At 32.0% G+C, this 14,048-nt stretch overlaps 1 protein-coding gene across 2 annotated transcripts in view; it reads right to left on the reverse strand.

Moving 5' to 3' along the window:
- Positions 1-5,471: 5,471 nt before the first annotated feature.
- The window catches only part of LOC117173342, a 26,870-nt gene continuing 18,293 nt past the window's right edge, over positions 5,472-14,048 (reverse strand). For both annotated transcript variants that reach the window (XR_004467164.1, XM_033361837.1), the window contains one exon: positions 5,472-6,758. Coding sequence is in view for 1 of the 2 variants with exons in the window: in XM_033361837.1 (XP_033217728.1) it covers positions 6,286-6,758 (473 nt within the window). In the remaining variant the exon portion in view is untranslated. The remainder of the gene's footprint in view (positions 6,759-14,048) is intronic.

Below are 14,048 nucleotides of genomic sequence, written 5' to 3' on the forward strand. Positions count from 1 at the left end.
TTTCTGTAAGCTTCGAGAAACCCCCCACCCTATCCCCCTAGCCGCTTAGTGCAAGGTATAGGCAGTTGGCAATATATATGAGTATTACATACATGGTACTATTAGGCTTGGTACTGATCGGTGACGCCATCTTTCAACTTGGTCGTGGATCCATGGCAGTGATTTACCGTACCGGCCGAGTAGTTACCGGCTGCTTGGAGCTGACTAATGGCGCCAACTGTTGGTAACAGCTGGAACTACGTAGTAGTGTTCTCGAACTCTCATGGATATACTAATAATTTCATCATTAAAAATGTAACTCTCTTAAATTTATCGTTCCTAATTCAGTTAATATTGACACTACGGTTAGATTTTTTTAATTTCATCATAAGAAACTTGTGAATTTAGGTCATTTTTTATTTGAAAAGACTGTAATGAAAATTAAATGGATAAAGGCCGGTCAAATATTATCAGCTTCTTATTTCAACAAACCAAATTCAAAATGTTTGATAATTTTGACTCACAAAAATGTTATCTCGGAACACGTCAGTATTTCTAAAAAGAAAATTTTAAAGTTAATTAAATTTTATTTACTAAATTCTTTTTGTAAATTCAATAACAAACTCTAAATAGACGTTAGGGATCTTCACGGACTTTCCTGTTTCTCCTGCTCTTGTTAATTTAGTCTTTTAAAGAATTGTACACAAAATTCTATCTCAAATTCCTTACGATGTCACTTTTTTTCGCCGCTATGTTAAGGATATCTTTACATGTGTCCCTGAAAATAAAATTTATAACATAGTGTCTAGATTTAATAATTAAATGCTAATCTTAATTTTACTGTTAAAATAAAGAAAAAAAATCAATTGAACTTTTTAGATCCCACTATCTTCAGACATGATGATATTCTTTAACCAACTGGGTCAGGAAACCTCCTAGGTCTGGTCGGTGTCTAAATTTTTTCTCTAATTGCAATTTAAATATAAAATTAGTTTAATAGATAACATGAGTAATCGAACAATTAAAGTATCTCACAACAGTTTAATTAAAGACAATACAATAGTTATAATCAACATCAAAAATAATAATTATCCAAAATACTTGGTTGAAAAATATGTCAATAAACAATCAGATCTTAACAAATTAAAATAGTCTAATATTCCTGTTTCAATCATACTAAATAATAATTCAATTATTCTTAATAGATTCTTAGGTCTTTCTTTTACTACGGATTTCAGTCGGAATTTTTTTTTTCTTGAACAAAAGAATGTCACTCTTAAGCGCCTCTTGTAATTTTTTATTCGCCATTTTTGTTTTCACTTTCTAGTTATTTTATATTGCTGCTTTTCAACTATTTTATCCCAAAATGTCTCTTCTTTATCTAAACTGCGTTACCATAGGTCTCTTCTTTTCTTCATTTATAATCTGTTTTAGCTTTATTCTTTGTATTCTTGCGTTGTAACTTGTGTTTATTTCTGTCTGTTGGATGGTGGACGCTATTTGAGTACTCCACCAATTTATTTGTAACAATTTAAAAAAAGTTTAAATACAATCCGCAGACAATTATTCCCCTTAGTTTTGTAACAATATTTTTGGTAACGTAACCTGTTACATACAAAATGAAATAATTTCGGTCAAAAATTAAGTTTTAACTCAATTTTTATTTCATTGAAAAAAACTACTTTCAAAATCCTTCTTGCAGTTCTACTACACATGCATACCTTTATCAAACCAAAAGCCTACATATAGAAATTTAAAACATCGTCAAAAAAAAATACAAAGACATGACCAATTTTTTAAATATTTAAAATATCCATTTTCAGCTGTTGTATCTGATGATTCTATCAATAAGTTTTTTAACTCACAAGACTCAAAACTTAAATTTAATAAAAAGTAGATCTTTAGTTCAGAATCCAAAAATTACCGATTTCAGATTAAACGAATATTTTAAAAATTTATCAAATGTTGAAATTCCTGATGATGCCGAAATTTTAGCTTTGAGGAATTCAAGTAAAAGTATCAAAGAAGATTGTGTCAAATTTAATATTCGGAAAACTGCCACTAAAATTATTTTAAATGGTGTGAATTATAAAAAATTTAAAAATTAGGAAAAATCAGTTCATTCTGTTAAAAATACCAAAAGGAACATATAGATTTAATTGCTGTGATAGCTGATATGGCTAATAGGGATAATTATAACACTAATGCTGAAAACATTTTAAAAAAAGATTATTTCTTTACTCTTATAGGTATCTTCTTATCAACTTAATTAATTCTTCTTGTCAATATATTGACTTCTCTTATTTCGCAACAACTAATGTATTTGTATTTTTGATCCTTTTTCTTGTTAGGAGCAGATAATGGATGTTTATAAACATTTGTTGTAAAGATTGTTTTCAAAATATCTGAAAAGAAAGTTGATCAGCTTAGGATATGAAACAAAACAACTTAGTTGTCAAGAACGCTATCGGACAAGTTTTTTTTTGAGTTTCAAAAAGTAAAAGAAAACATTCCAACGTTTTGGAAATTCACCATTCTCATCATCAGGAGAGAAACCGATAAAGTAGGTATAGTCTAAAATATTAAATAGCGAATGTGTGAAAAAAGTTATAATAGTATAATAATCTTAGTCACTAAACAATCAATAGTACTTTCAAGTTAGTTTCGTAAGAAAATAATTTTTTGGAGTCATTCAAAAATAGTTGTAATTTAGTAAGTTATTTTTAAAATGAGGATGCGAACAGGAAATTTCCTAATCAAAATTAATCTTCTGTAAACTTAAAATAGTAAAATTGGTAATTATCAAAGAGAAGAAATTTTTATTCAGAGCAGGTTAGATTGAAAAGCATTTTTACTTACCATATTTAGAGTTCCTGAGTGATTATTTTGAAATAAAGTTGTTCATTAAATGTAAAATATAACTGAGACTAGTAGAAAAAGAAGTAAATTGTGTTAAAAAGTTAAAAATAAGTGTTAATATTTTTTTGGAAAAAATAGAAAAGCATGGATGAAAAAGCATCCTGCTTCCATAAGGATCCCAGTGAGCACAAAATTTGGCGACGTCTATACGACATCGTTACGACATCTTTACGACAACTTTACGACGTCCTATGTCCATGTCGTTAAGGCCTCTTTACGATATCGTAAAAAAGTCGTATGGTCTGATGATGTCTTTTCGATATCGCAAAGACACCGGAACAGCATGGACATAGGATGTCGTAAAGATGTCGTAAAGCTGTCGTAACGATGTCGTAAAGATATTGCCAAATTTTTTGCCCACTGGGATGACTCCAAAAGTGACTGTCAATAAGGAAACTGACCCATCATACCATAAATCAGAAGAAAAGGCGCCAATTAAGAAAGAATATAAATAGAGGGATGAAAGTATTAAGAATGTAGGAACTAGCAGGATAAATTCTAATTACGAATTAAAAAATTTTAATATTTAGATTTTTTGATATTGTTGTGAATAGTATTTCAAAGGAACAAAAAGAAGGATTAAAAATATGTAATTATTTGTAATTAAAAAATTCAATGATAGAGTTTTATGATTCATTATGGTAGTCATTGAGGTTCATCCTGCTCTCATACGAAAATATGAACAGTTATTGTAAACTTTTTAACCCAATTTACTTATTTTTCAACTAGTCTCAGTTACATTTTACATCTAATGAATAACTTTACTTTAAAATAATCACTCAGAAACTCTAAATATGGTAAATAAAAATGCTTTCCAGTCTAACCTAACCTGACTACAAATTTCTTTTTTTAATAATTAACAATTCCACTATTTTAACTTTGCAGAAGATTAATTTTAATTAAGAAATTTCCTGTTCGTATCTACATTTTAAAAATAACTTACTAAATTACAACTACTTCTGACTGACTCCAAAAAAATGTCTTTACGAAACTATGCAGTGAGGACTTTTTATTGTTTAATTACTAAGATTATTATGCTATTATAAATTTTTTACATATTTTCTATTTACTATTCTAGACTATACCTATTTTATCGGTTCTCCCCTGATGATGGAAATGGTGAATTTTCGAAACGTTGGGATGTTTTCTTTTACTTTTTGAAACTCAAAAAAAACTTGTCCGATAGCGTTGTTGACAACTAAGTTGTTTTGTTTTATCTTTCTACATTGGTTTCTTGGACGATTAAGATTTACTTACATATGTTGATCACTTTATTTTACTGATGACGCTTGAGAACAGAAACAAGCGGACCGTACGTCTATATGGTTTTATAATTTAGACATATTATAGAGTTCAATATAGAGCTTTTAACGAAGGACCAACGGATTGAAAAATTGTATACCACCTTCTATATTTACCCCCACATTAGTTGACACTTAACAACGTCTATATTTAATGAAAACCCAATTTCTGCAACATAGAAAAATCTCCATCAAAAGGAAATAGGACGCTGTGTGACTCTATTGATTTAGAAAGAGAGAGAGAGAGATTTTTTCCAATTCCATTTATTGCTAAAAAAAATTTTTAAAAAGCGAGAGAACTCATACCTATTATGGACTTCAGAAAATACTAAGTAGTGAGATGAGACGAATAACTGAACAACCATTCATTGGTTTTGATATGACAGCAAGCTCCCTAATTAACAAACTGATGGGTCAGTGACCTTTTGAGTTAATGAACTCTCACCCCTACTTATAAAAGGGGTGGAATACGAGACCTGTGCCCAACTAAAGAATCTTCGGACCTCAGTGCTCAGTCTAATCCTAATTAGTTTGTCTTTAGTTATCGTTTCTCAGTATTTGATACAACATTCAGTTCCGGCGGTTGCACTGTTGGTGCAGTTGTTGCAATTCCCCGCAACTAATTCCCAGTTTATCTTCAATCCATTCAGTCAAATTTTCGAATTCGGGAATTTACCCCTTTCAACGCTTCACTGAAGTGAAACTCTGTCTTTGAATTCCGTTTAGGTTCAACTAATCTCTGAGTCTATCTTCAGATTCAAATCCTTAGCAAAAATTAATTTGTTACAGATGATCAAAAAAAAGGTCAGTGCTATTCTTTTATCTTTTTAGGATTATTTTTAAACTTTGTCATTAATTGTAATAGTAATGGATGTCAACATTTTTTTCAGATCCAACTTAATCATGATGATATAGAAAATAGATAGTTTTGTAATCTTAGAAGTACGCAATTGTTTGTCTACTTTTGTATTAAAGCCATGTAAAAGATAACAAATGGAGAAACACAGTTACTTTTCCTTGCTGTCTTACAAACTAATGAGTAATAGGCTAATAATTGTGATAAGTGAATGTAATGTAGGAATAGAAATAAATCAATACAATTAATGTTTAAATAAACCTACAACTCAGTTTTAGGGAATATATTATTTCCCATAAGTTACGAAAATGATATCCAAGCATTTCTAATAACGTGAAACTCAAATTTTAATTTACAAAAGCTAGTAATGAAACAATTATTTTAATAATATTGTTTTACATCGTCCACGATTTATTTAAGAAAATAGAAAATGTAATGAGGACATAAAACTTTGATTATTAGACACACGCGTCTAATGCTATTCTTCATTTATTTAGAAAATCTCAGATCATTTGATAAAATAATTTGTGTCATTAATATTACTTTAGGCGTGCACGTTCATTTTTTATTATAGTGAAAAAACTATTAATAATACAAAATAATGTTGCTTACAACTTTTCCTGATATAAAGTATGTGACCTTTATTAACTATCATTTGCTAATGATTTATTATTAAACATCATAAAACGACCATTATTAGGACAATCTATGCGAATCGAAAACGCCAACAATTTAATTATAAATAGTAATGTTAAATTCCCATTATAGAAAATGTTCATCTTATACATGAGGTATATCATATTTTTAACCCATATATTTTGAAAAATCTTAAAGACGAATTTCTAAATCATGAAAGGACACATAAGGTTCTTCAATATATCCTTTGACACGTCTCGAAGACGCTTAGAATTTCGGTTACGTATTTCGTTTTTTTTTTTCATTTTCATTTACATTTTTTGATTAACTGTGACCTCAATAGTCTCATCGGGTCCAAGTTTTGAGATGATTATCTTAATACAATCATAATTAAAATGATTTTCTTCCAAGTTATCGAAAAAGTTAAACAACTCCAGTCAGAAGCTGACTGGCCTCCATCTAGTGATTAATCAGACAATATCTTGGGGCTAACCAGCCAATAATTAGTAGCGATTAAGCTTGAGGTCTAGCCTGAGGTTGACCAGAAAAAAATTATACTTTTAGGGAGGTCGAGGTGAGACGATCTGGTCAGCGTCAAGCATGGAAACGAGATGGTCTGGTCTGAGTATGACGAACATAAACATATTTTACCCAATAGGTTTTTGTGGGATCGAATTTCGGCTGCTCTTTATCAACGATTGGTGCTAATAGCGTAGCGTCACGAATTTGTTTTCTCTCTTTCCTTGATAATTTTCTGTAGTACAGCTTATTCACAGACTCTGATTGCAATATTGTTTCAGTCTTTACAACCTTGTTCCCTTCTATGAGCATTTTAACTCTAACATAGGCATATCGATGTTCCTTTTTGCGTTCCACGAAAGGACACATAAGTCCCAACACCATCAATCCAACGATGAACTGATTAGTCTCATCTACTGCTACATCGTATTTACCAGGTTCCAAAAAGTTAACTCGACCTTCAAATATCGCACTTTCGTAAGTAAGAACAGGAACTTGAATAGGAATATAACGAACTTTAGCCTTCTTTCTAAATGGCCAATATAATCCTAAAACAAGAAATAATGAGTAGGAAATTAATCATTATATTAGTTAATTCATTAATTAGTTTTGGAAATGAAATGAATAGAGGGGCAGGATTCCACAGATTTTCCGCGTCTACAGAGAATCAAAAGAAATATTTTAAAAATTACACAGGCCGACAAAATTTGACAAAGGTCCGGAACCAGAGACCAGACCTAGTATACCCGAAGGTTTTTGCTGCGCTGAATCCGAATCCGACCTCAGAAAAATTCCATCACCCTCAGTTTTCGAGATATTGTAACCTAAAAGTTGTTTCGTAACAACGTTAAAACACCCTATATAAGTATATGTGAGGCTATAAGCCCAATTTATAAGTGATCGTATTCGATCGAAAAAATCTATATATAGGTTTTTGAGGTTGCTCATTAAGAATATGAAGTCAGATTTTGAAAATTCAATATGGCTGCCATTTTGGATCCGCCATTTTGATTCAGATTCGGATTCAGCGCAGCAAAAACCTTCGGGTATAGTAGGTCTGGTCTCTGGTTCTGAGAATTGTTGGTCTGTGTTATTCACTAAACTCTGTCTTAATTAGTGAGTATCTATTAAATTGTCAGAAAACTCTTTTTCGCGTGGATTTCGAATTCAGGGTTTCAGCAAGTATAACGTAGATGGAGCCAACAAACTTTTTACTCATTGAGAAAACATTACTGAGATAAAGAATTGCATTATTATTTGAGACACATTCACACCTTATGACAGATATTCTGCTTTCTCAAAATAAAAATTTTGATTCTATTATTTGAGAAATATTTAGTTTCAAAGCTCATACAATCACAATAAATACATTTTCAGTTTTCTTAGTAGAATTGCGCATATTTAGATTGCTCACGTAAAAAACAGACCTCTAAAAATGGTCGAGTCACGAAAATTTCGAAAGCATTGTTGTCGCTTTTCCTCAATGCAGATATTGGGTAATTTGAAAAACTCGAGGTAACGAATGTTGTTAAACTTACACACATAATTAAAAAGTGAGTTGCAGTTACACGGCAGTGACAAAGAATTTTACATTAATGGGCATAATAAATCAGACAATAACTTAAGATTTATTAAAGGAAAATTTTATTATTATATTTAATTAAAGCCAGACTTGTTCTGCAGCATTAGGAGTTATATTTGATAAGAGTAAAGGTAACTTTATTGGCAAATATAAATAAAAATTTTCACTTGTAAAAAAAAGAAAAAATGACCATTTTTAAATACTTTCATATCATTATTTAAATTAAAACAATTATTATTGGAAATCAAAACTTACCCCTAGGTTATTAATCTTGGCTTCCTTAATTTAAAAGAATACTTTCTTCGTTTTAAAATTTTGAAGTACGCAGATTATTGATTATTTCAAGTGAAAAATTTACTTTTGAGTCAAAAACAGTAGTATTAAAGAAAAAATAGAAATTCTCGACAAATTATTAGAATCCATCACCAAAAAAGATTATTTTTTAAACGAAGAAGATGAATTTTGACAACAAAGTTGAAATTAAAAACAAAACATATGCATTTATGCTAAAATGATTTAATTTTTACCCAAATAATAGCTACATAAGTAGTCAACAAAATTTACTTCCATGAAAAAAACAATTTTCCACAAAATAGTTAAATTTTTTACCAAAGAAATCATTTTTTATCCAAACTTATGATTCCTCACAAAAAAAAGATACATTTTCAGCCTAATAGATGAATTTTCAAAGAATAGTTCAATTTTCAAGCACAAACATTTTCGGATGAAAAAATTAAATTTTACTGAAAGAAAAGAACTAATTTTCAACAACGAATTCATTTTGAACCAAAAATAATAATTTTGATTTATAAATAAGGAAAATCTTGGAAATTTAATCAGATTGCTATATGAGAAGAATAATCCGGGGACCAGCGTAAAATTTACAGGATGATCCGAGAAAAAAATTGATCTAAATACCCGCTAATGCTAGTTGAAAAAATGTTTATTTTTTATTTATTATAAAAATACCATTTTAAATGTTATAGAAAAATAAAATTATTCGTGCAAATGTCAAATATAGATCGAAATAATTTTGCATTTGTCTTTTTGATTCAATAAAATGTTTCATTATAAATCTTTAATTTTTCCATTTTCATCATCCACACCAATGCAATGGTACGTTTAACGAAATCTTGAAATTTGAAACTAAAATTTTTGTATAAAAATAATAATGTAATACATTCACGTAACATGTATACCCAGAAAACGTGGCAGATTAATTAGTTTACTTATGTATTTATTTATTAAAATATATTTTAACTGATTTGGATTATGTCGCAATTTGCGAATCACATTTTGTTTATAAGAGAAATAATCTGCATTAACGTTAATCATCAACGTTATCAAATCATATGCGATTTTATGTAAAATCTGTAACAAAATGAGCGCGCAATTTTCTATTTATATATAAAATTTCAAAGAATTGAAAAATCGTCGCACACTGAAAGTAATCTGTCACCATATGTGACTGCTCTGAAAGGTACACGTGTACTAAAATAGCCTGGTTTTATCTTTTTTTTAATTCACAAATAAATAGCTTTTATCTTTCTAGTTTTAAACCAGAAAATTATTATACTTTATTTACACGTCTCAAACTGTTAAGACTAGTTTTGAAATGAAAAAATACAACTTTGAATTTTCCTGTGATTACCTTTTGCATTTCGGAATGCATTTTGAATAATATATAACAATAATATTATTATTATGATATTTACCAGTAGAAATATGAAAAATCACAAAGAGACAGCACATCAGAATACAAATCGTTGTTCTCATTTTGTTAACATCAAATGTAACCACTTATGAAAAATTCCGTTTAATGAATGTTCTACAAAATGCTTAAACGTATGTGCTAAATCACTATGTCATTAAACCGTCGAAATTATTTGTCTTTCGTATCTCTGTTTATTTAACATTCAAGTCGTAAATATTTTTCAAGTATTTCATATTAGAACAAGAGCTTACAACGTTGATCCATGTTATTATGTTTTTCTTATTCTATTCAATAAACTAATTTATTTTTTGACGTATCACAACTTCCATCTCACAATAGTAATTTTTGTGAGAGTGTATATGTACAATTATTAACAAATATGTTAACAATAATTATAATAATAATAATAATAAGAAAATAATAACAAAAATAATAATAATAATAATCGGTGGCTCAGTTGGTTAGACACTCGGACTTCACCTCAGAGGTCCGGGGTTCGACCCCTGAGCCGGTACCTCTGGAAATTTTTCAATGTACCTTTACCGAGGTTCTGGTGATTCGGAACTCACCTTAAGCTGTAGGTCCCCCCATCGTGTACTTGACTGCAACCCAGTCCGTCAATAATGGGGTAAAAACCAGACTTTGTCCAATATGTCTGGACAAACTGCTTTCATCAGATCACGTGATTGCATTATAAAAATGCGTCCGTGACTGATGATATATCAATATAGCCTCGGTGGCTCAGTTGGTTAGACACTTGGACTTCACCTCAGAGGTCCGGGGTTCGATCCCTGAGCCGGTACCTCTGGACATTTTTCAATGTACCTTTACCGAGGTTCTGGTGGTTCGGAACCCACCTTAAGCTCTAGGTTCCCCCATCGTGTACTTGACTGCAACCCAGTCCGTCAATGATGGGGTAAAAACCAGGTTTCGTCCAATATGTCTGGGCAGACTGCTCTCATCAGATCACTTGATTGCATTATAAAAATGCGTCCGTGACTGATGATATATACCGGGAGAGCCCCGTGCAAAATGATCAAATAAAAAATCCAACTCTAACCAAAAATGCCTTCGGCATATTGGGCAGTATAAGCCTGTGACAACATTTAGCCACAGAAATGTTTTTTATAACAATAATAAATAAATAAATAATAAATAATAGTCGGCAAGTGTTCGCACTTAATACATTCTGTTTGAAGCATGAAGCTGGTTCGCAGATATGCTTTTATTTTTACATTACCATCTTGATAAGGTATTGCGTACATATAAAATATGACTTTGTCATTTTTCATCAAATATTTACGTTTTGAGAACCCATGAGCCATGAAAACAATTTTTATAAAGTTGTATGTCTGTCTATAGACTTTAATATTGTGTATAAGTGATCAGTTTCAAAAGATTTTAGCTGAAAAATCAAAAACTGAGGGCATTTAAAAAATAGTTTAGATCATTTTTTCAAGATTTTAAAATTCTATGTATGGCTATTTATAGTAGTCGGAAATTCGAACAATTTATCCTGATGACTTTTTTCGATTAAACGGAAACTATCAGGGCTTAAGCATTTAAATAATCTAGAAACACAAGCAAAAATAAACATTTCAATCCAAACCAGACACGATTTGCGAAAAATATTAACAAAGTAAAGAGGCTGGTTTTTTGAAAACTCTAAAACTCAGTTTCTGTAATTTTAATTGGGTGATTGTGTATTCTATTTTATTGAAGCTCTTAAAAAATTAACAAAAATATTCTCATCACTCTAATATTATTTTAACATTTGTTTCTTATCTTGCATTTATTATATTTTTAGCTACGCTGAAAAACGTATATTTCGAATAAATTTAAATCATCAAAATTAATAATATGCATTGTTATTAAAACTTTCGTATTTTTATTGATATGTTTTTATTCATTTTATTTTTTTTCAAACTTGGTTTTCACGATTACAAGAAAATCCACTCGTTCTGTTTTAAAATTATGTGTAAATAATGTCTAGATCCGTTTTGGGGGAACAACTTTTGTCTATCCTTCATACCTTCATACCTTGTGTCATTTACTAAAAAAATTAATTTTTTGTTCTGTCTTTAATGTTATTTTTTACGACTCTGATTTCGGGGTCCCTTTGACCCTATCAGGCCAGGGTCAAGGTCAATCGAAGGTCAAAATGGATCAAGCGATTGTATCGGAGAAAACCTCTATTCTCGATTGTTTTTGGAATTACTGAATCCGAATCTGGGGTCGCTTGACTCCATCAGGTCAAGAAAAAGGTCTAAATGAAGAAAATCATTAAATCGTAGAAACCTAATGGATCGGAGGAAACATCTACTATCAAACTTTGTTAGGGTAGCTTAAACCAAATATGGGGTTAAATTGACCCTATCAGGTTAGGATCAAAGTCAGATGTAAGTCAAAATAAAAAACACCATTGAATCGGCGTGAAACACTACTTTAGGACGTTTTTAGGGTTGCCACATTCGAATCCTTGGTCGGTCCTACCCACCAGGTCGGGATGGGGCCCAAATGGCCCTGGATTCGCATTCAGTAAACCCAAAAACGTGGCAGAGTAGAGGTTTTCTTCAATCCAATAGTATTTTTCAGTTTGACCTTCACTGGATCTTGAAATAGACCTTAAAGGGTCAAACTGACCCTGGATTTCAATTCGGTGACCACTAAAACGTCTGCGGCTAGAAGTTTTCTCCCATCCAATGGTTCCCTCTGATCTAACGGTTTTCTACCATCGCATGGTTTTCTTCAGTTTCAAAGTCAATTGACCTTAATCCTGACTTGTTGAAATCAATCTCAGTTTTCGTTAAGAATTATTACATAAGATTATTGATCGGGGGTGGCGAATTCCAATGTTACCAGACGAGGACACATAAATTGGAACAACAGCAACTAATATTTAACACTTTACTAGAACAAAGGTTTTAAACATCCAGTGACAGTCCACCACAGACCACAGTGGAGGCTAAACTTGCAAATAATCATTGAATGTGTTACCCACCAGCAGCAGCACCCGTCGGTCACCACCTGCAATACTCGACCACGTTCTATCGAGCGCGAAAGGACAGCGATACCACTAGCGCATAGAGGCCAAGCAGGCATGCGCCAACCATTTCTAAGCAACAAGGCACGGGACAGGAGAAACAATAGCTATGCGCGAACAATGGCGGGCAGGCAGTCATGCCGAGTATCTTCCGGCCAGCCATGTTGAGTACCGCTCGACCAACCAATGGGAGTTACAGTAGTCCATTGGACAGAACCAACTGATGTGGCGGACGCAGGCGTGAAAAGAGTAGCCACGGAAGTCCTTCAGAGAATAAGAACTAGAATTACTGGAGATTAGAGATTGAAGGCCAAATTAGTAAGATCTCACGCGTATACCGAAGGGTAAGGGTTTGATTGTCAGCTTCGCCTCGTTTGCTAGTGCTGAATACAATACGTACGTGGGTGTGACTTCTAGACACCGCGTGCATGTTGGTAATCTGGTAAGGTGTTTCCTCGGCCTTCGAGGTACCCTCGCGAATGAAAAGTCTAAAGGAACGTTTGGCTCAAAGCCTGATGGTAGCTCAGTTGCGGCTCAGTTCCTCCAGGAAGCCAGATAAATGTCAAAGACAATAGACGCCAAGTGTCGCAAGAACAGATACGTCTATAATTGTCGCGGGAGTTTCTTTTGAGTAAATTATTGTGAAGTATAGTCCACTCTATTTTGTTTGTTGATGGTATAAACTTAAAATGATGAATATATTATGTAAACCAAGTTTGTGGTGTTTTAGTAGTTAAAATTATTAAATTTAAAACTAATCTTTTTCTCCAAACTTCCCACTCTTTGATTGCGTCTCTTGCTAAGCAGTGAGCTAACGCACCTACTGAAAGTGACAAGCGATTCCAGCGGGAATAGGATAGGGTAATTCCCTATCTGGCGCCTAAATTAAAAACAAAATCAAGAAGCTTCGTGGGTCAGAAGGGTGTGACCGACAAACTCGTTGGACTCTGGTAGTTGTCTCGCGGATAATTTAAAAGTAAGCAGCGCCCATTTTGTAATAGGGTTGTCATCCTGGGTCAATCCTGGCCAAGCTGTGCTTTACCATGTGGTACACAGAAAACCTGGTAAACCCAGTTACAAGGTATAGATATGGTGGCTTAGCTCGGGGTGCACACCATTTTTGCGTTGTTTGTCCAAAAAATTTATTTATATATTTTTGATGTTTTTTTACGTATCAAACAAACACATCTCATTCCATAAATAAGTAATTTATAACAAATTTATAGATATCTTTTAGGTTCATAATATTTTTTGCTGATTTTTTTCGTAACTTGCATAGTTTGATCGAAAGATGAAACTATTCATGGGGAGATTTAAAGAAATTCGCGATAGTCAGCTTTCACATAAAACTAATACGCTATCATTATGCATGCGAATGCAAAAATTTATTTTTTTTGTGCTGTAACGGTTGACCTCTTTGGACTACTCCCACTCATATTTTGGGCTATAAATGTAGCGCGTTAGCCCAGCGCAAGTCAGTTCTCTCTAATCTTTGATTG

This window comes from Belonocnema kinseyi, chromosome 5 (genome assembly GCF_010883055.1).
Source record: "Belonocnema kinseyi isolate 2016_QV_RU_SX_M_011 chromosome 5, B_treatae_v1, whole genome shotgun sequence".
Lineage (NCBI taxonomy): Eukaryota > Metazoa > Arthropoda > Insecta > Hymenoptera > Cynipidae > Belonocnema > Belonocnema kinseyi.